Raw genomic sequence first — 24,361 nt, 5'->3', positions numbered from 1 at the left:
CAGGCCTGTTGAGAGCTGTAGGCCTCTCATTTTCTTTTCTGGCCTCTTGGGGTCTCTCTCTCCTCAATCTTCTCAGTGTCTTATCCCCACTCTCCCCTTAGCTCTCTCCCAGGACCCTTACCCTCACTCCACCTCACCTCCGCAGCCTTCTCTTGGGGGTCAGCTGTTCCCCTATCCCCCTCTCTTGCCCCCTGAGACTCCATTATATGGTTCTGTTCCCAGCAGCCCTGCCAGGCTGGGGAGGTTAGGGGTTTCTAGCACAGCTGGGCCCTGAAGTTTCCCAGAAAACTCTCTCCACCTCCCCTGACACATTGTTCTCTCATTTTTTGCTGTCCAGGACCCTCCAAGGTCAGGCCAAGGCTAACTGGCAGCGACTTTCTGCAGCTGGGGAAACAGTCATGGCGGGGTTGCCTTGGGGGATAGAATTCCTTGGGATGTGTGTCTGCTTCCTCCCCCAGCCTGACTTGGAGCTTGGGGATGGGAATCAGTGTGTGTGTGGGGGTCCCATCTCAGGGCAACAGAGATGGACGAGGCCTCAGTAACCTTCCAGGGGCTGTCCGTCCAGCTTCTGCTGCAGGCGTGGCATTTTCACCCACCTGCCCTTCCCCATGGCCTTGTGCACAGAGTCCTTGGTCCACCAAGACACTGTCCACACAACCTGGATCACAACACATCGTGTTTTCCCACAGCCCTTGCTACACCTGCTTCAGTGCAGCTGGAGCCCAGACTCCCTTTGTCCCCATCCTCAGGTGGCCTTGTCTGCACGTGCCCCTCATTTCCCAGCCTCCTCTGAAAGTTGCCTGGCTGTGCTGGTCCTTGATGGGTGAGATGGCAACTACGGGAGCACAGAGCTTCCCCTCCCACTCCTTTCCTGGAAGCCCTGAGAGTCACCACTAGCACCTGTCAGCTGCCCCACCCCTTACCTCTCTACCTTAAAAGCATCGCACCTCCCTGGGGGTATGGGGGGAGGGTGCAGCGGTGCAGTTTGACCCTCACACCTGTGAGGGCTCCCTAAGTGCAGTGCAGGATATGGGGGTCCAGGTTATAATCCTGCCCTGGGTGGTGTGGTAGACTCTGGTCTATTTTCCCCCACTTGGGAAGTGGGGACTGGCCCTGATTCTTTGAGCTAAAGCCGGCTCTGGGAGAGCTTTATCCAGCCCCTTCTAGGGGCTGGGGCCACACCTCAAAGGCTGCTTGCCCACCGGTTTTCCACCCGGCGGTGACTGCCTACACCCTCCTGCTGTTGGTCCTGTCTGTTCTGGGGCAACCCGAATTTCTGGGGTCAGGTGAGTCTGGTGGCAGGCAGGGACGTGGTGAGGAGAATGCACGTGGGGTGCGCTCTCTGGGTCAGGGTTTTCTGCGATGGAATGGGAAAGCCATCTAAGCGCGCGCACCCCTCTTGGTTCTCGGAATTCTAGGTTCCCCTACCCCACCGAGCCCCATTTCATGAGTAGCTTCTGTCTGAGCTCGGGAGCCAGGTTATTCCAGCACTGCGGGCGCTTCTATTCCCTGGGCACATACCAAACACACCAACTGCCAGAGACCATACTGGCTCCGCTCAGCCTCCACCAAGGAGCTCTCAGGGAAGGTCAGTCGTGAGCCCCAGGATCCCCCACAGCTATGGCGCCACCGACGACGAGAGGTCCCAGCCCTGTTGCGTTGTCTCCAGGACCCGACCAGCAGCAAGAAGGCCAGCGCAGTGACCAGCTTGCTGGGTGACATCTGGAATGTCTCTGCCGCCCCTGGCCTCAGTTTACCCATCTGTATATTGGGGTTACGACCGCGTTCCTTTTCCCCTAACTCCTTGTGGGCTTACCCAGAGATCATCTCCTACCGGTCACCCCCCCCAAGGGGCACACATGAGCCACCACGGACATTAACGTCCAGAGCTGAATGAAATTGTTCGGTGTTTCAGTCTCATTCCACCCTCCCCATCTGAGCCCGGTCACTATTGTATTCTTCCCTTTTATCCATGCACATTTTCCCTCACGGAAGTCCCTCTGACTGTCTAACTTGAATCCAATCTGCTGTAGCTCCTTCACGCCAACTCAATCCATGCAGCTGCACGTTCTGTGGGTGGTTTTGGTACACCAACCCGACCCCAAAACAGCCCTCCTCCCTCCCCGGGGTGGTAGGGCTGAGATTTGCTCCGGCTCGATATTCCACGTGCGTCACTTTACGTGTACCCAGAGGTAGGCTGTGAGTTTCAAGTTCAGCTTCGTTCCTTGAAGATAAAGGAGCGAGCTCTTTGAAAAACAGCGGAATTGGGAGCCCAAGAACGTAGCGTTCGAAGGGGTAGATTTCTGCGTAGAACGCGGGAGGCCAAATGGAGAATCAAGCGGGTTAGAGAAACAAGGATAAGGATTGGACGCGGGGATTCGAAGGGGGCGGGGATTTGAAGGAGGCGGGGATAGAACACAGGGATTTGAAGAGAACAGAAATAAAACCAGGGACTTGAATACCCCGCGAGGCACACGCAAGACAGAAATCCAGGTTCCTGGGTGTTGGATAATCCGGGGTGGGCAGGAGTTCTGAAGGCCCGTCGACCAAGTCGTGGACTCGTCGCTCTGGGATTGGTCGTATGCAAGTGGGAGACGGGTCTGCGCTCTAAATAGGGGTTTGGGAAGGTGTACTCTGGCTTGGTCCCCAGGATCTGATCGGCACACCCCCGATTCAGCGTAAGTACCGGCCCGGAGGGGTCCCAACTGCTGCGGGGGCTGGAGGCCTGTGTCTTCTTGGGTTGGGCATGCGAGCCTCTCCATCACTTGTCCTGGACGCATGTTGGGCTCACAGCCTCAGCATCCCTGGCTGCGAGACATGCGCAGTAGGATGTTCCGTCTCCCATCGTCTCTAGCTCCAGGGGCGGGGGGGGGGAGGGGACGCTGGGCCACCCCAGAGAGGGTGAATTTATAGACAGTCCCCACCCCACCCCCGCCTTGGAATGGGAAGCGGAAATCGGGTGGACAGTGCCAACGTCCGGCAGGTGTTCGTGTCAAATGAGTCTAGGACTAATATTTTTTTATCGAGACCCCTCAACTCACCCTGGACAGGTTTCCTTCCTCCACCCCCGAATCTTAAAAGTCCTATATTGTGAGCGCTGCTCCGGCACCACGTCATCGGCAGAGCCGCAAAAGGGGGAGATATCCTTCCCGCCTCTCTGTTTTCACAGAGATGCCCAATTGACGTCCCCCCGACACCGGAGTCTCAGCTGGGACCCTCAAGATACCCCAGGTGCTTAGGAAGGGTGAGCTGGCATCCTGTATTCTTGGGTCAGCGGGAGGAGAGGGCTGAGGACCTGGAGTCCTGGGTCTGAGGGAACTGGGGGCTAGGGACCTGGAGAATGACCCTCTGTTCTCCTCCCAGGGGTCTAACGCGACATGGCTGAAGCACACCAGGCTGTAGGCTTCCTACCCTCACTGACCTCCGACAGGGCGGAAGTGGAGTTCAGTGCCCCGGTGTTGCAGGAGATCTACCTGTCCGGACTGCGCTCTTGGAAAAGGCATCTCGCACGTTTCTGGGTGAGGAGGGGTGCAGCTTGGTCTCCTTCTGGGAATCCAGTTACCTGCTTCCAGGATGCCTGAGGCCAACTTCCAGCATCCTAGTGGTCCCACTTCTGGGACCATATCACCCCTTTCTGGGATTTCTGATGTCCACTAATAAGACCCCTAAAGCTATTTCCTGGTTTGTAGCCGACTTCTGGGGTCTTCAACCTCATCTACTAGGAACCCCTATTGACCTCTTATACCCATTTCCTGGACCCCCACCTTCCCCACATCCCCAAACACAACTTTCACCCCCATTTTTAGAACTCAGTCCCCTTCCCATGATGCACATCTCATCTTTCCCTTTTATCTCCAGGCTCTAAATTAGGTGCTCCCCTATCGTTTCTCGGCCTTTTGGCTAAGATCAAGTGTAAACTAGGTGCTCCCCTTTCCAGAACCCCAAGACCTGATCAAGATCTTGGGTAGCCCACTCCGCAATCCTGAAAGCCCCTCAGTTCTGAGTTGTGAACCTCTAATATCTGTAACCTGCACTTCTCAATCCCCATAAATCCTGCTGCCCCAGCTTTGGAAAAGCCCAACTTCTCCTTGCCCTGGCTCTAAAATACCCATGCCCTCCATATAACTAGAACCCGTGTCTGCCCCACAGTCCCTGGTTCTAGAACTCTGGCACCATCTACTTACAGAGTCTCCCTGCTGGTCACATCCTCTGTCTGTCAACACAGGTCTTAAACACCTGTGGGGTCAGCCAGGACTGAGTTTGAATCCTGCCTCTGCCACTACTAATTGTGTGGCCTTGGGCAAGTGCTCCTTAGTTTCCCCACATGTTAACAGGGATAATGATGGCCCCTTCCTCACAGGACAGTCACAAGGATTAAATGAATTCTTACATGAAAGCACTGAGCGAAATGCCTGGCCCAAGGCAAATGCTGAGTAAGTGTTAGCTTTTGATAATATTGTTTTTCATTCATTCAGCAATTGTCTGTGGAACATTTGTTCAGGGTCTGGCACTGTTTGGGGCATTAAGGACACGGCAGGGAGCAAGACAGAAGGAATCCTGCCCTCATGGAGATCTCCATTTAGTTGGAGTGGAAGACAATAGAGAATAAAAATAAGCATATATGTATGCATATACATGTTTAAACTAAGAGAAAATTACATATAGAAAAATGTACAGTTTTTTTTAAGTAAACTGAATTTTCACAATACCTGTATAACCAACTCCCCATCAAGACAGCACTGCCACCATTCTAGAATGTTCCTTCAAGCCCTTTTCCAGTCAACACCCCCCACCTCGCCCTCACTGTAAGGCAATCATTGTTCTGATTTCTATGCTTATAGATGGATTTTTACTGGAATTGTATTGTTGAATATTTTGACAGTCACCCCTGCATAAGAGTTAAGACCTAAAGCCCTTTCCAGAGTCAGATGTCCCCTATGGCCAACGGCCTCCACCAGATGCTCACATTAGTATTAAATGATAATTGTAATGATGGTCACTCTTCCCTTTCTAGCCTACAGCCACTTCTCTCCCCGAAGGTCACCTGGAGTTCTCATGTCTTTCCTCTTTTACCTTGGGACCCCAGGAGCCACCCTGAAGCCATAGCTGCTGGAACTTGGTACCAGGGTGAGGGCTGTGCCCTCCCCAACACCAGAGCTGTGATTCCATAGACCGATTGCCAAGCCTCAGTGTCTTCATTTATAAAATGGAAACCTTGACTGTCCCTGCCTCAAGGGATTGTTGGAAGTATTAGTTGTCTTAGCAGAAGGCCTGGCTCACAGGAGTGATGACTCTAGCATTGCCATTATTTTACGTGCCATGTAGGTGCTGTGTGACCTACAGCATGTTAATAGCTTCTCTGGGCTTCTGCTCCCTCATTGCTAAAATCACATTGGGTAGTAGTGTGTCTGGGACTCTACACTAACCAATCCCTTTAAATCTATTGCTCTTGAGGGCCTTCTAAGGCAGGCCTGTTGTTAGCCCCATTTTACTGATAAAGGAACAGCAGCCCAAAGAGGCGCTTTCACTTTTTCCCAAGGTCACACAGCTGTTAAGATGTAGAACTCGAGGCAGAGCTAGAATTAGCAGTCTGGTTCTGATCCCATGCAGATGCCCACTATTGTGGGCTGCTTTTCTAGAATGTGGTCCCAGAACCTACGCCATGGGGCTGTTGTGAATGATGTTTAATGGATGGGTCACTTGGGCCAAGCGTGTGGCATGATATCCATCGCTTAGTGGGACGTTCATCAGCAGGAAGTCAGAGTGTCCCCTGAAATGGTTTCCAAATGAATATGAAATTTGGAGACACAGCAGACTCCAGAAGACAGTACTTTGTAGGACATCCTGTTGCATTAGGGTCCCAAGGCATCTGCATGGTTTGAGTGGTTGCTAGTGGACCCTGGAGCCAGGGGACCTGCGTTTAAATCCTAGCTCCACCACTTGCTGGCTGTGTGGTCTTAGACAAGGTCAAAGTGCCATGAAGACATTCCCTGCTATTATGAAGCCTCTGTTCTATTGCAGTCCAGAGTGCCAGATAGAACTGACAAGTTCTTTTTAAAAAGAAAAATGAAACAAAAAATAACCGCATTCGCCCGTAACCTTTTCCTGCCAAGCCAAAGGAAGATTGTCAAGTAAAATCCCCAAGGAAAAGTAGAGCAGCAATAGAAAGGATCACTGTAGTAACAGTTATTGAGCATCTACTGTGTGCCTGGTTCTGAGCTTTGCAATCCAGCCACTTCTCCAGGCCTCTTCTAGGCTTTGTTTTTCTCCATAGCACCTAGCACCATCTGATACGCTACACTAAATCCTTGACTTATATAGGTGTTGTTTCTGTTCCCCAGAAGAGCAGTAATCTTGCTGTCCTGTCACTGCTATAGGATTGCAATAAGCATTTGTGGAGTGACATTTTCTCATCCAGCTCTTGTGATAGACAGCCCTTTGAGCCAAGTTCTGGATCATTCCCATTCTACAGATGAGGACACAGAGAGGTGGAATCACATGCTTGTGGTCACTCAGCTAGTTAGTGACAGAGATTTGAGTCCAGGTTCTAAACCCTGATCCCTGAGGCCTTCTTGTTCCTTAAATGTGGGAAGAGACAAAGTGGTTTCTTGAGCCTGGTTATTGCTGCCCCACCAACTGTAGCTCTTATCCTGTCTTAGCAATGCTCTCTGTGTGACCTTGAAGCTGAGGATTTTCATTTGTGTTAGGTTGGTGCAAACGTAGTTGCTGTTTAAAAGGTTAAAAACAATTGCAAAAACCGCAATTACTTTTGCATCAACCTAATAAAATGCGATCATCTTACTATCTACTTCACAGGGTTGTGGCGTAGATTTAAAGAGTTAAGCCTTGTAAATCCCTGACACATAGTCAGCGCTCATTAAGTGTTAGTTATCTAGATCACCCTTCCCTAGGAATCTGGTTAATAACTCAGCACTTTCATTCACCCCTCACTCATTACATGGCCAGGTAGTTCTAGAAGGCCTACTGAGCTCCAGACCCTACTGTACCTGGGGGCTCATTTTGCCTTCAAGGTCCTGCCTGAGAGTAACCTCCTCCAGGAAGTCCTCCCTGACTCCCTTGGGCTGAGCAACCGGCCACCACTGCTCCTATGCTTATCCTACTGCCATTATCACTCATTCCAGACTGACCGCCCTGAGGGCAGAACCTAAATCACTCTGTTCCCCACTGGGTCTTGAGCACCCAGCTCAGGGCCCAGTACACACTGGATGCTCAATCAATATCTAAGAATGGTGCTTAGAGGACACGATAACTGATTGGATGGATGCCCTCTTTTTGCCTACAGAACGACTTTCTCACTGGTATGTTCCCCGCCAACCCCCTCAGCTGGCTCTTCCTCTTCAGTGCAATCCAGCTCGCCTGGTTCCTCCAGCTGGACCCTTCCCTAGGACTGATGGAGAAAATCAAAGAGTTGCTGCCAGACTGGTGAGCTCCCCACTTTAGCCAAGTAACCTTGCTAATCCCTTTTCCTGCACCCAGTAAGCTTCTGTATCAGTGTGGTGTGCCTGCTAAAGAAAAACTCTGAGGCTTACTTTGGGACAGATTAATAAAGGTGCAGCGTCAATAAAAAGGAGGTGATTTCCTCTATTCTCTCTGCACATTTTCCATCCTGGCTGCTTCTTGCTAAGAAAGAAACTAGAAAATGTCCAGGTATAGTTGTCTATACCAATGAAAGTATGAACTCTGCTAGTCCCCAGATGTGTACTCTTAGGTGAAAGATCACCATTCTTGGTGTCAGGGTCTTCATCTGTAAAATGGGGATAATAATATTTGCTTCTTAGCATAGTTGGAAGAATTAAACAAAATCATGCATGTGGAATATTCAGTACAATGCCAGGAAGTTATTAAATAAAAAGTTGTAATGTTATAGTTGTTGCAGTCATTTTGGGTAAAGGTTTGGCAACCAGATGCCGGTGAAGTGGCAGGTTCTGACTGTTAGTCCCCCTGGGGAAGAAGGCAGATTTTGTGCAGACAGCCCCAAAGGGCAGATCTTGGATCAGAGGTAGAAACTTCCAGGAAGACTAGATTTACCCAGTCTATAGAAAGGAAGTGACGCACCCCAAGACCTCCAGGTGTGATTTGCTCCCATGTCTATTCCAACTTTGCAAACATGTTGTTTTACTGTAACGTTAGACCAGTTTCCTAAACTTTAGTTTGTATTTGAATCACATGTCAGACTTGTTAAAACACCGATTGCTGGGCCCCACCCCAAGAGATTCTGTTCTAGTAGTAGGTCTGGGTGGGGCCTAGGAATTTGCATTTCCAGCAAGCTCCCGGTGGTGCTGATGTTGCTGGTCCAGAGGCTAAACTTTGAGAACCACTCCCTTAAAGCATAATTCGATATCTGGGAGGGAAAAGTGTCCCTTCAATAGAAATACCACCTGTTAAGCACCTACCAATTAACACGGGAAGTGATTCTAAAAGGTTGGTGTCCCCACAATCCTGGGCGGAGTAGGTGCCAAGAGAAGATCACACCTACTTTACAAATTAGGAAACTGGACTTCTCTGACTCTAATTCTACGAGATAAACCTCCAAAAGCCAAAACACCAGAGTCAGAGAATATCAGGGAGGGCAGGGGCTGGATGGGGCTGGAAGACGGGGGGATTCTGAAACTAGGGGACCCAGGCCCATCCTCTCTTCCTCTCCCCTCAGGGGAGGACAGCACCACAGGCTTCGGGGGGTCCTGGCTGCTGCGCTGTTTGCTTCGTGTCTCTGGGGAGCCCTGATCTTCACACTTCACGTCGCTCTGAGGCTGCTTCTGTCCTACCACGGCTGGCTCCTGGAACCCCACGGAGCCATGTCCTCCCTCACCAAGACGTGGCTGGTATGTGAGGGGCAGAGCCCTGCTCAGGCCTCCAGGAGCCGCTTCTCTGTCCCCTTCTCTCTGGGTCTCTGTCCCCTTCTCTCTGGATCTCTGTCCCCTCTATTTTTAGGTCTCTGTCCCCCTTCTGTGGGTCTCCATTCCCCAACCCCGGGTCTCTAGTCTACTCTCTATAGGTCTCTGTCTTCCTCTCTCTGGGTCTTTTTTCCCTCTATCTTTAGGTTTCTGGCCCCCTTTCTCTCGATGTCTGTCCCCCTTTCTTTGGATTTCTGTCCCATTCTCTCTGTGGGTTGTCATAGACCCCACCCCATCCTTGGCCCCGCTGAAAGGTTTAATGACCCACTAATTTTCGCTTCTCTCCAGGCCCTGGTCCGCATCTTCTCCGGCCGCCACCCGATGCTCTTCAGTTACCAGCGCTCCCTGCCGCGCCAGCCCGTGCCCTCTGTGCAGGACACCGTGCGCAAGGTGGGCCTTGTACCGGGGGATGGGGAGAAGAAGCAGGCGGGGTGGGCGGGGGGCGTGACCTACCTTCTTTTCCGCCTTGTCCCCTCAGTACCTGGAGTCTGTCCGTCCTGTCCTCTCGGACGAGGACTTCGAGAATACCACGATCCTAGCGCAGGAATTCCTGAGGCTGCAGGCGTCACTATTGCAGTGGTACCTGCGGCTCAAATCCTGGTGGGCGTCCAATTACGTGAGTCCCCCATCCGCAAGGCAAAGGTTCTGAGCCCACCCTCCTAACCCTGAGTTATACGCCCCGCTCCACGCCCCGCCCATAACCCCTAGACCCTGCGGCGATTGGAGGTCCGAGACACTCAATCTCAACCCTGCCCCTACGCTTCAATAATTTAAACCCAGCCCCAGATGCTCTGATATTTCGAGCTCCTCTCTACTCTCCAATATTCTGAACCCCGTCTATCGTGTGCCAACACTTTGAGCTCCGCCCTCCATGGTCCAACGTTCTGAAACTGGCTCTCCAACCTAAGCTCCGCCTCCAGGACCCGCCCACATCTGGAGCTCCGCCAGTATTTGAACCAGAATTCCGGGACCTATCCAACATGTAACCCCTCTCCTGGCAACACCCTAAGCCCCGCCCCCAAAGTAGTTCTTTCCCTCCACCCTCTGCTCAAGGACACACCTTCCCTAAATGGGCTTCTATTCTTAGTTCAGGAGAGCTCCTTGGGAAACTGAGGCATAGAGCGAGTCAGCGATTCCCCCGAATCAGGGCATACCGGGCTCCCATCCTATAGGAAGCCTTATTAGCCTCAGGTAGCTTGTGAAGGTGGAGGTAGCAATGAAGAGACAGATGGGATGATGTAAGTATCTGTGTGGGCGGGGGAGTCAGAGGAGGCCGCAGCTGGATGAGAGGATCATGGTTCCAGGAGGAGAAGGTATTAGGTCTGAGTCTTGAGGTTTGGCGAGAATTTGAACCCGTCAGGTTGATAGGAAGGAACAGCTGAGCAAAGGTGAGGAAGTAGGAAAGTTGTAGGGCGTGGGCTGGAGGCAAGGAGGCTTTACTCTGGTTACAACGAGGAAACTCAAAGGCGGTGGTCATGAGAGGTGATGGCGGAGTGGTGGGGAGAGGCCTGGACTCCAGCTGAGGACCCTGGACTTTGTCATGGCGGTGCTCAGGAGCCAGGGGGAGATTCTCAGCAGGGGAGGGGGAAAGTCTGGAAGGGAGAGGAGACGCTGGAGGCTGGGAGGCTGGGGTGAGGGTTTAGAGGGAGAGGACAAGGCCTGAGAGGCGACTGTGCAACAAAGGGGACAGGCAGAGTGCACCCGGGGTCAGGAGGGTGGGGCTGGGAACTGCCGTGCTGTCAAAAGGAGAGGAGGAAGAGAAGGAAGACGGCAAAGAGGGCACCCATGGTCTCACCTGGTGATGGGTGGGGGGAGCTGTGTGGCTGTCCCTTACATGAGGAGAAGGGGAACAGCTTTGGTGTCAGGACACTGAGTTCCGTGGAGGCAGTCTCCGTGGAGACTGACCTGGAGGGTCCAGGGGAGACACCTCAGAGACCTGGTGAAAGGGCTCAAGAAAGAGGCCGGGTTGTGACTGCAAACTGGGACCCTCAGCTTTAGAAGAAAATTGAAACATTAGACTTGGATGAGATATCGGAAGCAAGAATATAGAGTGAAAAGGGAAGAGGGTCTGGGACAGACCCCCAAGGGGTAGCAGCATGGAAGTCAGACAAGCATGATGGAGGGCGCTAAGTTGTGTCTGGAGAGGTAGAATGGAAGCCAGGCCTTAGTTTTTACATTTTTTTTCCTTCATGCTCTTCAATCATTCTGCTCTAAAAAATTAAATAAACACACACACACACACACACACACCATGGATGTATTTCACCGTACCTCTAATTACAACATACACCATCATCTAATGTACAATGCAGCTCTCACACTGTAAACACGTCCTTTTTGTGATCTATGTAGTTTCACGTTGTTTGCATTTTTATGTGTTTTGTTGGTGGTTTCGCTGTTGAAAATGGCCCTCAAGTGTCATGCTGAAGTGCTGCAATGTGCTTTATGGAGAAAATACACATGTTAGATGAACTGCCTTCAGACATGAGTTGTTGGCCATGACTTCAATATGAATGAATCAACAATATATATTAAATAAGGTATCTTTAAGCAGAAACGCACACGAAGCTAGTTTATGTATTGATTGATTGGTGAAAATGTGGTGACCAGAGGCTTGCAGGAACCTGATCGTGTCTTTCCCCAGGAGCAGTGGTTCAGTCTTCACTAATTCAGTGTTCACAGCGACTTTGTAGAACAGAACTACCGTGAGTAACGAGAATCAACTGTGTATGAAAAGAGCTCATCTAGACTTATTTAGACAGATTTGTATCAAAGACCACTCCTGAGCAAACTTTTAAAAGGAAGCTGTCAATATAGTAAATTGGCCAAGGCACCCCCTAAGACTTTCACATTTAGAATCCCAATTTGTCTCACTTGCCTCTTGATTCAGATTTGTCCGTATTGTCCCAGTTTCCCCACAGCTTTATTCTCTGTGTTGTCAAGAACCTTGGGATATAGCACTTCGTGAAAGATCCTATAATATAACCAAAGCCAAGCATCACAGTGTGCTATAATGGCTTTTAGTAAAACCAGCCTAATTTGATTTTGCTTTGGATATCACCAGGTCTGATTCATTCCTCCCCTCAACCACCCCCATATTGTTTCTGGTGGTTAAAATCTTGCTCGGTTATCTCCAGGATTTTCTTCTGAGCCATAGACATCCTTCAGCAAACTTTAATGCTTTCAATGCTTTCTTTTAAAAAAAAGTTGTATGTTATACATATAATGTTACAATGTTACACATATGGTAAAATGCACAAATCTTAAGTGTACAGCTTGGTGAAATTTTATGTATGCGTATGACCATATAATTGCAGCCTATATCAAGGTATAGAACTTTTCTAGCATTTGCTGGAAACTTCTGGATTTTTCCAGAAGATGTTTCACATTCCCAGAGAAGGACAACTATATCCTGCCTAAGTATAAGGAAGTGTAAGATGCCATTGACTTCAAGATGTAAGCAAACATGTATGTCTTCATAGATTCTATGACAGAAGAAAGGAAAACATCTAGAAAATATTCAAGTTCCCTCTGACCACCTCCTGGTAATTCTTGTCCCTCCCACCATCGCCTGTGAAAAACACTTTGGTCAGGGTCTTTTCTGAGCATATATAGACATATATTTCTAATCGTGGATATATCTATAAAATAAATTTTATTTATATACAATACATATAATTGTAATATAATATAGTTATATATTATATAATATAGAAAACATATGTGTGATATGTAAAATATACATAAGTATGTAATTTTTATTGTGATAAAATATACATAATATAAAATTTACCTTTAAAAAAATTTTATTGGGGACTATTGGGGGGCAGTGTGTTTCTCCAGGGCCCATCAGCTCCAAGTCGTTGTCCTTCAATCTAGTTGTGGAGGGCTCAGCTCAGCTCCACGTCCAGTTGCCGTTTTCAATCTTTAGTTGCTGGGGGCGCAGCCCACCATCCCATGCAGGAATTGAACTGGCAACCTTATTATTGAGAGTGCATGCTCTAACCAACTGAGCCATCGGGCTGCCCCAAAATTTACCTTTTTAAATGTACAATTTTAAGTATATTGACAATGTTGTGTAATCATGACCGCTATTTCCAGAACTTTTCCATCATCCCAAACAGAAATTCTGTGCCCATTAGGCAAAACATCTCCATTCTGTATCTATGAATTTGCCTGTTTCAGATTTTTCATGTAAGTGGAATCACACACTATTTGTCCTTTCGTGTCTGACTCATTTCCCTTTGCATAATGTTTTCAGGGCTCATTCATGTTGTAGCCCATACCAGAACTTCATTCCTTTTTACGTTAACATTCCACTGTATGGATAGACCACATTTTGATTGTCTATTTATCTGTTGATGGACACTTGGGTCTTGGTAGTATTTTTTTAAAATTCTGGTGGGATCGATAGACATATCTCATTGTGCACCCGGCCTTTCACTTGGCAGTATATCTTGGTGCTCACTCTGTCAGTAATATATTATAGATGCACCTTGTTGTTTTTGACAGCTGTGTAGTATTCCATAGCATGAGTGTAGCATGGTTTAGCTAAGTGACCCCCCACTGATGGACTTCTAGGTTATTGATGGTTACTGATCATGATGGCCTCCTTCACTGAGCTCCACCCTCCCTGTTGGACATAGCAAAGTCTTGAGGGGCTCGAACTTCCCACTTTCCCCCACCCCCCACCTTGGCCCCAGCGCCCCAGCTGTGTGTCTTTCTGCTGTACTCCCAGGTCAGTGACTGGTGGGAAGAATTTGTGTACCTGCGCTCCCGGAACTCTCTGATGGTGAATAGCAACTATTATATGATGGTGAGAAGGGGAGAAGGGGGTTAGGAGCTGGAAGGGGGTGGGGTTCATAGTTCCTGGCTCTAAGATTGGGGTGTCTGGGAAGAACGTGGGTGACCCAAATCACAGTCTGGAATTCACCATCCCTCTTTTGGGGTCAGTACCAGTGTTTGGTGTCAGTGCCCACACAGGGGCAAACCTGACCCCAGGCGTTTTGCTATGCCCTCGGCCGGCCCCCAGGACTTCCTGTACGTCACGCCCACGCCGGTGCAGGCCGCTCGTGCGGGAAACGCAGTCCACGCCCTCCTCCTGTACCGTCTCCGCTTGAACCGCCAGGAGATCCTGCCAGTGAGAGGGCTACCCCTGGGGGCTGGGGGCTGGGGACAGGGGCTGTGGTCCTGTGCCTGTGGGTACATGTGGGTCCCCGGGGAAGGGGAGGCCAATTCACGAGCCCATGGTCTCCTGCAGACTTTGCTGATGGGAATGCGGCCCTTATGCTCTGCCCAGTATGAGAAGATATTCAACACCACGCGTATTCCTGGGGTCCCGAAAGGTGAGACCCCTCTCCCTTCCTTACTGACAGAGGAGGAACAGTGTAGGGGCTAAGAGCATGTTCTCTGGAGCCAGCCTATCCCAGCTCCATCGCTCTCTAGGTGTGTGACCTTGAGCAAGTTATTACCCTCTCTGAGCCCCAGTTTCCCCATGTCTAAAATGGGATAATAAGGGTACATAGGGTGGTGAGGATTAAATGAGTGCTTAGAACAGTGTAAGCCACGTAGCAAGTGCCTAATAAGTGGTCGCTATTCTTATTATAATGTTTCTGACCTTCCTGTCCTCCATGTTTCTGCCCACGCCACCCCTAGACCACATTCGCCACCTCCGTGACAGCCGACATGTGGCCGTCTTCCACCGGGGCCGATTTTTCCGCGTAGGGACCCACTCCCAAAGTGGCCTGCTTTCCCCACGCGCCCTGGAGCAGCAGTTCCAGCGAATCCTAGACGACCCCTCACCCGCCTGCCCCCACGAGGAGCATCTGGCGGCGCTGACCGCTGCTCCCAGGTGAGGGTGGGAGGTCGGGGTGTTCAGAGGCCCAGCCCACGTCCAGAAGTTGCAGAGGGCAGAGTTGGGGGTCTGGTGGAGGCTGGGCAGGGTGGAGGGCCATCCTAGGCAGGATGGAGGGCTGAGGCACGTCCCCCAACAGGGACATGTGGGCCCAAGTGCGGAGGTCTCTGAAGACCCAGGCGGAGGAAGCCTTGGAGGCAGTGGAAGGGGCTGCTTTCTTTGTATCACTGGACTCTGAGCCCAAGGGGCTCACCAGGGAGGACCCCGCAGCTTCCTTGGATGACTATGCCCACGCCCTGCTGGCCGGCAGGGGCCATGACCGGTGAGTCAGCCTGGGGACTTGGACTCCACCCCAACCTGCGACCAGAACCTAGTATCCAGAGGTAAGACTCTGGGCACTAGATAGGCAGACCCTGGACCCCAGACCTGGGCGTCTCCAGATCCAGGGGCCCCCTTGATCTGAGGACCCCAGACCCAATGCCTTGAGACCTGGGGACCTCTAATCCAGAGAACCCCTAGGCCCAGGACCCCAGACCCTGGGACCAAAATCTCAGACGTGGACCCTTAGATCCAGAGACTCCCAGATCCAGAACCCCAAGTGTGGGGGGACCTCAGACGAAGAACTGTAGAATCCTCAGACCTTAATGCTAGCACCCTAAATCCAGGACCCCAGCCCTGGGACCCCTAGACCTAGAGATCCTCAGACAACTTCCTAGATGCCCACCAGGCGGTACGCTGATTTCTGAGCCCCCTGGGACAGTGTCCCTAACCTCCCAGCACCTGGTAAGCCTGGAGCCTTTCTCGGCATGTTCTTTCAATACCCTCAGCTCTCCAAAGCTTAGACGCGTCTCAGAGGCCATCCAGAACCACGTGCTAGAGATCCCACCCTCTTAGAGACCCCCATACCAGCCCTAATTCCCAGAAAAATCTCCCCACCCTGAAACCCCCATAAGTCCTACAGAGAACACCCCAACTTTCCCCTGGCCCCCGCTCTATGATGACCACTCTGAACTCTCCCCCCACAGCTGGTTTGACAAATCCTTCACCCTCATCGTCTTCTCCAATGGGAAGCTGGGCCTCAGCGTGGAGCATTCATGGGCCGACTGCCCCATCTCAGGACATATGTGGGAGGTAGGGCAGCCAGCCCACACCCTGCCTTGGGGACTGCCACCCCCATTTCCAAAGACCTCCCTTTTTGGGGCCTTGGGATCAGAGGAAAAACGGAGGCTCAGAGAAAGGCAGAGACCAGACTAGGGCCACCCAGCAAAGAAAGGAGTCTGGGGTTATGACTGTCCTTTGATGAATGAGCAATTGGGGCTCAGAGAAGGGAGGTGATTTGCCCAGTGTCACAGAACCAGGAGTTGCGGAGGAAAAAGATGAATTACGAATGCTCTGAGACCAGAATGTGAAGCCTTTCAATCATGTCACACTGAATTGGAACCATCTTCTAGCTCTGGCTGGCTGTGTGACCTTGGGCAAGTTACTCCCCTCCTCTGAGCCTCAGTTTCCCCCTTCATCAGGGGAAAAGTTGGAGAACCTTCGCATCTCTATTTTATTTAGTCCCTAAATCACAGGGGGTGGTGTCTGCATCCCATTGGGTTCCCAGTGTTTGGATGGGGCCCAGCGTGGGGATCGAGCATGAGTGAGGGGGAGGGAGGCCCCTTCCAGACCTCAAGGACAGCCCAGGTCAGCATTGTCTCTTCTGTGCCAGTTTCTTGTTTATAAAATGGGAATTTTTTCCCTTTGATTATATCGGTAAATGAAGCTCTCAATTCAATTCAACCTCAGATCTTCAGACGCTTCATGTCAACATATCTCTTCATATCAACTTAGAATGAAAAGATGTCACGTAGAGTGAGACAAAGAGAAATGCAAGGCTAGAGGGTAGTTGGTACTCAGTCAGGGCTGGCTTGAAATATTTAGCAATGTTTAAAATATTTAACAATAATAAAAAAGCAGGGTGTGGGCCCATTCGATCAGACTGAATGCTGCTGGCTCTTTACCTGTCGGAAGTACAGGGTCAGTAAGCATCAGTTGAGTATTAATATCAGTCCTGCTCTTGATGAACTTGAACCTGAGAACCCACCTGTGAACATCAGGGGTTTCTGCTTCTCAGGGACTTCCCTCCACCCCGAGAAGGGACTGATAAAAGAGGTCCCTGGTTAGATGGCCCTTGGACCACAGGGAAGAAGGGACTCTGACAGCCTCCATTTGTACACAGTTCACTCTGGCCACAGAATGCTTTCAGCTGGGCTACTCAGCAGATGGCCACTGCAAGGGCCATCCTGACCCCTCACTGCCCCAGCCACAGCGGCTGCACTGGGACCTTCCAGACAAGGTGAGGCTGGGTTTCTGGGCCTCTCCTCCAAGTCCCCAAATTCCTGGCTTTGACTCTAAACTTATCGCCACCCCCAATCTCACCATTCCCAATCGCTACTCTAACCCTAACCCCATCACCAATGCCTTCCTCATCTCCAACCTCAATGCAGTTCTACCCCAGCTCAAACCCCAGCTCCATCTCCACCCCAAACTCATCTCTATCCCAACACCATCACCATACCTTAATTCAGTCCCGTCTCCAACACCAAACCTATCTGAAACCCCAACCTTAACTCCATCCCCATCTCCATCCACCTCCAGTCCCATTCCCAGCTCTAACCCTACCCCCAGCTCTAACCCCAGCTACTCCTTCCTCCCTCCTTCTCTGGCAGATGCATCTATTAATCTCTCTGGCCCTGAGGGGAGCCAAGACCTTATCTGGAGACATCGACTGCCACGTCTTCCCCTTCTCCCACTTTGGCAAGAGCTTTATCAAACGCTGTCACCTCTCTTCAGACAGCTTTATCCAGATGGCCTTGCAACTGGCCCACTTCCGGGTCAGTTGGGTTCCACAACCCCAGCCCCTCTCAGGACCTCGGTTCCCTGGCCCCCCAAGACCTGCCGCATCAGCCCCGTTCATGACTCTTCTTGGCCACTGTAGGTCTCCCGCCTTCATTTCTCTCTCCCAGCCACATATTCCTGAGGGGGAGAAAACTGGGGGTCCAGAGGTGGGTCAAGTCTGTGAAGACTTCTGAGCCCAGCTGACAGGCTCCTCTTCTCTTTGTCCCCCAGGATAGGGGTCAATTCTGCCTGACTTATGAGTCAACTATGACCCGCTTGTTCTTGGAAGGCCGGACGGAGACGGTGCGGTCTTGCACGAGGGAGGCCTGCAACTTTGTGAGAGCCATGGACGACAAGGAGAAGACAGTGGGTGTGGGCCTCACTTGAGGCTTCTGTCATTTCCACGCCCTCACTGATACATTTGCAGACATTTATGGGGCGCCTTCTGAGGGCCGGACCCATGATGGGCACTAGGAACAGGAAGGAACCAAGCCTGGTCTCTGACCTCGAGGAGCTCAGTGATGGGGGGAGACAGATAGATCAGCATAGTATGATAATGGGGCTCACACAGGGCACCGGGGGAGCACACAAGAGGGAGTCCTGGTTGCACAATGTAGCTCTCTTTGATTACTGAGCCTCTACGTCATTCCTCATGTTCCCTGTATAACCTCTCTGGTCAGAACCCCCCAGGTACCTCTGTTCTCGCTCCCCTCTACCCTGTGTGGTTCCATGAAAGGAGGTTCAGCAGAGTCAGACAGACCTGGGAACCCATCTGATTCTGGTCTGCCTTGCTATGTGCCCCTGGGCAAGAGACTTCCCCTCTCTGAGCCTGTTTCTCCTCTGTAAAACAGAGTTGCTATCTCTGCCTTGCAAGGATGTTGCAAGTTGGGTTGAGGCCAGGGGTGTGCCAGGCCCCAGCAGTAAGCCCACTTCCTGTTTTTCCATGGCCTGTGTGACCTTCCCGGGGACCCCAGGACCCACAGTGCCTCACCCTGTTCCGCTTGGCGGTGGATAAGCACCAGGCTCTTCTGAAGGCAGCGATGAGTGGACAGGGGGTCGACCGCCACCTCTTTGCACTCTACATCATGTCGCAATTCCTCCACCTGCAGTCGCCCTTCTTGGACCAGGTTGGGGTGCAGGGAAAGGGTTAGAGAGGGAAGTAGGGAGCCACTGGGGAAGGGAGGCACTTGAGGGCAAGGAGGATGATGTTGGAAAAAGGAGGTATCAGCAGAGGAGAGAGTTAGGGATTGGGGGGGCAAGAGAGAAAAGGAGAGGGCAGAGAGAAGGGAAGAGGGGTGTAATCGTGGAAAGAAATGGGAGGGGCTAATCAGAAAGAAGGGTGGGGTCATGAGAGGAGGGGGCGTGGTCAAGTGGTGCAGAGCAGAGTGTGGTCACGGAGGGGGAGGGCAGAACTGCAGACTAGGGCAGATTTAGGGGAAATGGGCAGCCAGGGGAGGAGGTCAGAAAGGACCAGGGCTGTGTGGAGTGGAGTTGAGCCAAGGGGGCGCAGACCTGCGGGTCTGTCTTTATTGCACACGTGACCTGACCATCTCCTGTCCCTTAGGTTCACTCGGAACAGTGGCAGCTGGCCACCAGCCAGATCCCTGTTCAACAGGTCCACCTGTTTGACGTCCACAATTACCCCGACTACGTTTCCTCTGGTGGTGGATTCGGGCCTGTGAGTGGGACTGGGCGAGACCCCAGCTCTCTGGACTCTGGGCCCTGAGAGAGGAGGGGGCTGGGGTCTACATGCCTGTGTAGTGGGGGAGGAGGGGACCTGGGACTCTTTTGTTCCCCTCACTCTGTCCCTTTCCAGGTCAATGACCATGGTTATGGTGTTTCTTACATCTTCATGGGGAATGACACAATCACCTTCCACATCTCCAACAAAAAATCAAGCACAAAAACGGTGAGATACACCCCCGCCCCTCCTTCCTCAGGACCCAAGAGTCTGGACTCCTAGCTCCTTTCTAGCTCCCTCCTCTCCTACAACCTAAGAGTCCAGACCCAGCCCCCTCCTGCCCCACAGCCCCTGAGTCCAGGTCCCCAGTGCCCTCCTCCCTCAGACCCAGGAGTCAGGGACGCCGGCGCTCTTGTTTCTCAGCCCGCAGGAGCCCCTCTCCCAGCATCCCCTGGATGTGAGCCATTTCTCCTTCCAGGACTCCCACCGGCTGGGGCAGCACATTGAGGCAGCACTGTTGGACGTGGCCTCCCTGTTCCAGGAGGGGCAGCATCTTAAGCGAGGGTGCAGAGAGCTAGGGGAGGACTCTGGGCACAGGGTTAACTCTCTCCCTTGCCACACAAGGGGCTCCAGGACATCCACGACACCCACCAACTTTTGACCCCTTCCATTGGGGAGCTGGTCTCCCCAGGAACAGTGGGAGGGTCTCTATGGCTGGGCTGGTACAGAGGCAGCCTGTTTGGGTTTGGAAATCCCACATCTGGTCCAATAAAGATGTGTGAACTGAGTATGTGGTATTGCTATGCTCCTGGGCTGGGCAGGGGTGGGGAAGGAGAGAAGGTCCTATCCATCCCCAAGCCCAACCAGACATTCCCAGTTACCTCCAGTGCGCTGGGCACTTCTTGTTCATCTAGTCTGATTAAAGTGATACTGTTGATAGGGTGAACTAATGTGGTGTTTCACCCACATAATCGGAGAAAATATTTGCAAGTCATTTATGTAAATAAGGAGTTAATATTCAGAACTCCTGCAACTCAACAACAACAAAAAACTCCAAACAATCCCATTCAAAAATGGGCCAAGGACTTCAATAGACATTTCTCCAGAGAAGAAACACAAATGGCCAGTAAGCACATGAAAAGATGTTCCTGATGGTTGCTAGGAGCTGGGTGGAGGGAGGAATAGGGAATGCGGAGGTTTTGTTTAATGGGTATAGAGCTTTAGTTTTGGGATGATCAAAAGTTCTGGAAATAGGGCCGGCCCGGTGGCTCAGGCGGTTAGAGCTCCATGCTCCTAACTCCGAAGGCTGCCGGTTCGATTCCCACATGGGCCAGTGGGCTCTCAACCACAAGGTTGCCAGTTCAATTCCTCGACTCCCGCAAGGGATGGTGGGCAGCGCCCTCTGCAACTAGAAACGGCAACTGGACCTGGAGCTTAGCTGCGCCCTCCACAACTAAGACTGAAAGGACAACAACTTGAAGCTGAACGGCACCCTCCACAACTAAAATTGAAAGGACAACAACTTGACTTGGAAAAAAGGCCTGGAAGTACACACTGTTCCCCAATAAAGTCCTGTTCCCCTTCCCCAATAAAATCTTTAAAAAAAAAAGTTCTGGAAATAGATAGCAATGGTTATACAACATTACAAATGTAATTAATGCCACTGAATTGTACACTTTCAATCCCCAAAATAATGTTTAGAATAATTTTACTATTAGTTGCTTTATGATGACATGAATTCTGACAATTAAGTTCGTGAACTCATCATAGAACAAGTGCTACATACCTCATTGCTGAATATCACTACGGTCACCTTCAAAGTACTCCCTTTGGGAAGCTATGCACTGATGCCAGTGCCTAGTCCATCCTTCAAAGCAGTTTTGGAACTTTATTGGAATGGCCATCGGAGAGCTGTGGTCGTATTACCGTTGATGTCCTGAATGTCATCAAAATATCTTCCTTTCAATGTTTATCTTCGGGTAAAGAAAGAAGTCATTGGGGGTAAGATCAGGTGAGTAGGGAGTGTGTTCCAATACAGTTATTTGTTTACTGGCTAAAAACTCCCTCACAGACGGTGCCATGTGAGCTGGTGCATTGTCGTGATGCAATAGCCATTAATTGTTGGTGAAAAGTTCAGGCCGTCTTAACTTTTTCACGCAGCCTTTTCAGAACTTCCAAATAGTAAACTTGGTTAACCGTTTGTCCAGTTGGTACAAATTCATACCCAATAATCCCTCAGATAACAAAAAAGGTTAACAACATTGTTCAACAACTTAATTGTCAGCAACAAGTTCACAAACTTAATTGTCAGAACTGTGGTTGTCAAATATTATTAGATACGAAGTTTTAATGTTTGTAATTTTTAAAATCTTTTTTTCAGGACCATACTGATTAGTGTTACCTTAAATTTTAATCTATTGGTTTTAGACCCATCTTATTTTCTATAGGAAAAGAAATCTTTCCTTCTCTCATATATGTATTTCTTCAGAAGACTTTTAGAATAATTGGATTAAATCCTTAAAAACAACAACTCATTGGGATTTTGATTAAATTTGCATTAAAACCACGATGTAATTTGGATAGACTTAGCAGCACAGAATTCAGACTAACTATCCAGGAAAATAATCTTTCGTGTATTCAAGTAGTCTTTTAAAAATATACTTGGGCCTTATGGGTACAGAATTGGGTTACTCATCGTCGCTGGTCCTTGGCACGCTGTACTGTTAAGTGTGCCAGTTATTAAGCTATTATCGCTTGGTTTCAAATCCACTGTCCTAAACTGGGCTTTGTGAATCTGAGATTGGGACTCTGAAAACCACACTTCCGCTTTGCCCACCGGCTGTGCTAGACGCCGCCAGTAGGGGGCACCAAAGGAACTGCAGACAACAGGAGGAAGCGAAAGGGACTCACTCCTTTCTGTTTGCTTATTTCCGGTCAGTTTCTTGTTTTCATCAGTATCACCAGCGCTGCTTCACCCCGGCAGAGGCAGTTCCTTCCTGTAGCAGCTGGCAAGTCTAGTTTGCAGTTTTTCCAAATCTTGCATACCCTCAGATATGTCAGCACCACTTCACCAACCAGCACCCTTCCTGAGAAAGTTCCAGTGCCTGGTGGGCCTTTGAGTTCAGACACACCCGGGCCAACTGAGCAATGCCCCCTACTTATTGGGTTTCATCTCCAGTGGGCCCCTCATCCAAGCATTTAGTTTCAATGATTCTAAACTTCATCTTTTGTTTTTCCTGCCCAGGGGTGGTAGCTGCTTCCTGTAGTGATTCCCACCATGATACCATGGTTACCTAGTAAGCAGCTTTATGCCTAAGTACAGCAGCCCACACTTATCCACAGGGGATAAGTTCCAAGACACCCAATGGATGCCTGAAACCCCAGATAGTACCGAACCCTATATATATTAATTTTTTCCTATACGTACATACCTATGATAAAGTTTAATTAATAAATTAGCAACAGTAAGATACTAACAATAACTAATAGTAAAATAGACAAATAGGGCAATATACCATAATGAAAGTAATGTGAATGGCTTTGAGCCATTAAATAAAATAAGGGTTTCTGGAACACAAGCACTGTGATACTGCCACAGTCAATCTGATAACGGAGACAGTTACTAAGTGACTAATGGATGGGGCATGTATATAGTGTGGAGACGCTGGACAAAGTGATGAGTCGTGGCCCAATCAGGACTGAGCTGGGCTGCATGAGATTTCATTCACAGATAGTTGGAATGGTGCCCAATTTAAAACAAGAATTGTTTATTTCTGGAATTTTCCATTTAGTATTTTCAGACTATGGTTGACTGCTGGTAACTGAAACTGGAAAATGTAACTGGATAAGGGGGCGGGAACTACTGAAACGTTTCTTTGTATGAAATCATCTCTGTTAAAAGAACTGGTGTGATTTTTGTCTCTTCAGTGTAGCTTGACTGACACCAATTATTTGCAATCTGAAGCAGATTCTCAAAGACAGCGTTTGGGGAATGGTTTAGTTGGTTTTTAGGGATCAGACACAGTGATGAGCTCCTTGACATCGTGAAATGGGATGCTAGTAATCCACAGTATGCACTGACATCGTGGTTAATCATGTATTATCATTGGTATTGACTGATGAGGGCCCATCTGAAGTGAGTGACTTGGGGGATCAAACGCCTGCTGCAATTGACCATTATGGTCGTAACAAGGACAGTGGCATTCAGAGGCTTCTTCTGAGGCATGGGCAGGAGACGGAATGATGTGGTGAGGGAGATGACAGGGTATCTTCCACTCCCTCTCTTCTGCTTCAGGGTGATTCTCTGGAAGTGGCCACAGCTCTTACTAGATAAGACTTGCTGTGGTTTCTGCTTCCATTAGGTGGCCTCAGCCCCTGCTATTACAAAATATTATAGAGCAGGCCACTTAAACAACAAACATTTATTTCTCACTGGTCTGGAGGCTGGGAAGTCCAAGATCAAAGTGCTGGCAGACTTGGTGTCTGCTTCCTGCTTGCAGATGGTTGCTTTCTTGCTGTATCCTCACATGGTGGGGAAGAGAGAGAGAGATTGTGTCTCTTATTATGAGGGCACTAATCACATGTTGGAGCCCCATTCTCGTGACCTCATCTAAACCTCATTACCTCCCAATAGCCCTATTTCCAGTTACCATCACCCTGGGGATTAGGGTTTCAACACATGAATTTTGGGTGGACACAAACATACGGTCCATAGCGCTCTGTAAAATGAGAATGATTTTTCATTCCCTCAGGGGTTTTAAGATCCCCCCTCCCAAGTCCTCATCACCTTGAGCATACAAATGAAGCCATATTAATAAATCTAAAATCTGTGAGTTCTTTTAAAGTAAATTTTATTGGGGAATATTGGGGGACATTGTGTTTCTCCAGGGCCCATCATGTCCAAGTCGTTGTCTTTCAATCTAGTTGTGGAGGACGCAGCTCAGCTCCAAGTCCAGTCGCCATTTTCAATCTTTAGTTGCAGGGGGTGCAGCCCACCATCCCATGAGGGAATTGAACCGGCAACCTTGTTGA

The 24,361-nt window shown here is 50.0% G+C and overlaps 1 protein-coding gene across 7 annotated transcripts; it reads left to right on the top strand.

The window, feature by feature from the left end:
- Positions 1-140: 140 nt before the first annotated feature.
- Positions 141-20,117, top strand: CPT1C (carnitine palmitoyltransferase 1C). Of its 7 annotated transcripts, none has more exons than XM_019741611.2 (21): positions 141-1,286; positions 1,419-2,678; positions 3,170-3,231; positions 3,364-3,518; positions 7,304-7,443; positions 8,672-8,843; positions 9,204-9,305; positions 9,394-9,531; positions 13,654-13,731; positions 13,948-14,055; positions 14,176-14,260; positions 14,571-14,766; positions 14,909-15,091; positions 15,795-15,900; positions 16,991-17,107; positions 17,481-17,645; positions 17,881-18,015; positions 18,624-18,776; positions 19,214-19,327; positions 19,466-19,558; positions 19,809-20,117. In XM_019741611.2, the coding sequence occupies exons 4-21, from the start codon at positions 3,378-3,380 to the stop codon at positions 19,989-19,991; spliced, it is 2,409 nt and encodes an 802-aa protein (XP_019597170.2). In that variant the 5' UTR covers positions 141-1,286; positions 1,419-2,678; positions 3,170-3,231; positions 3,364-3,377; the 3' UTR covers positions 19,992-20,117. The 7 variants fall into 7 exon arrangements, with proteins under 7 accessions (XP_019597170.2, XP_019597169.2, XP_019597172.2 ...); XM_019741610.2 differs by having other exon boundaries at positions 3,170-3,244; XM_019741613.2 differs by having other exon boundaries at positions 3,170-3,244; positions 19,754-19,971.
- The last annotated feature ends 4,244 nt before the right edge of the window (positions 20,118-24,361 follow it).

Source organism: Rhinolophus sinicus, linkage group LG11 (genome assembly GCF_036562045.2).
Source record: "Rhinolophus sinicus isolate RSC01 linkage group LG11, ASM3656204v1, whole genome shotgun sequence".
NCBI lineage: Eukaryota > Metazoa > Chordata > Mammalia > Chiroptera > Rhinolophidae > Rhinolophus > Rhinolophus sinicus.
The sequence above is the reverse complement of the archived record's forward strand: the minus strand, read 5'-3'. Positions and strand labels throughout refer to the sequence as shown.

Bases quoted from the DNA above. Each gene is read 5' to 3' on its own strand.
- CPT1C (XM_019741612.2), top strand. From the start codon at position 3,378: ATGGCTGAAGCACACCAGGCTGTAGGCTTCCTACCCTCACTGACCTCC. The intron at 15,092-15,794 runs GTGAGTCAGCCT...CTCCCCCCACAG, and splicing joins GCCGGCAGGGGCCATGACCG to CTGGTTTGACAAATCCTTCA. The intron at 18,016-18,623 runs GTGGGTGTGGGC...CGGGGACCCCAG, and splicing joins TGGACGACAAGGAGAAGACA to GACCCACAGTGCCTCACCCT.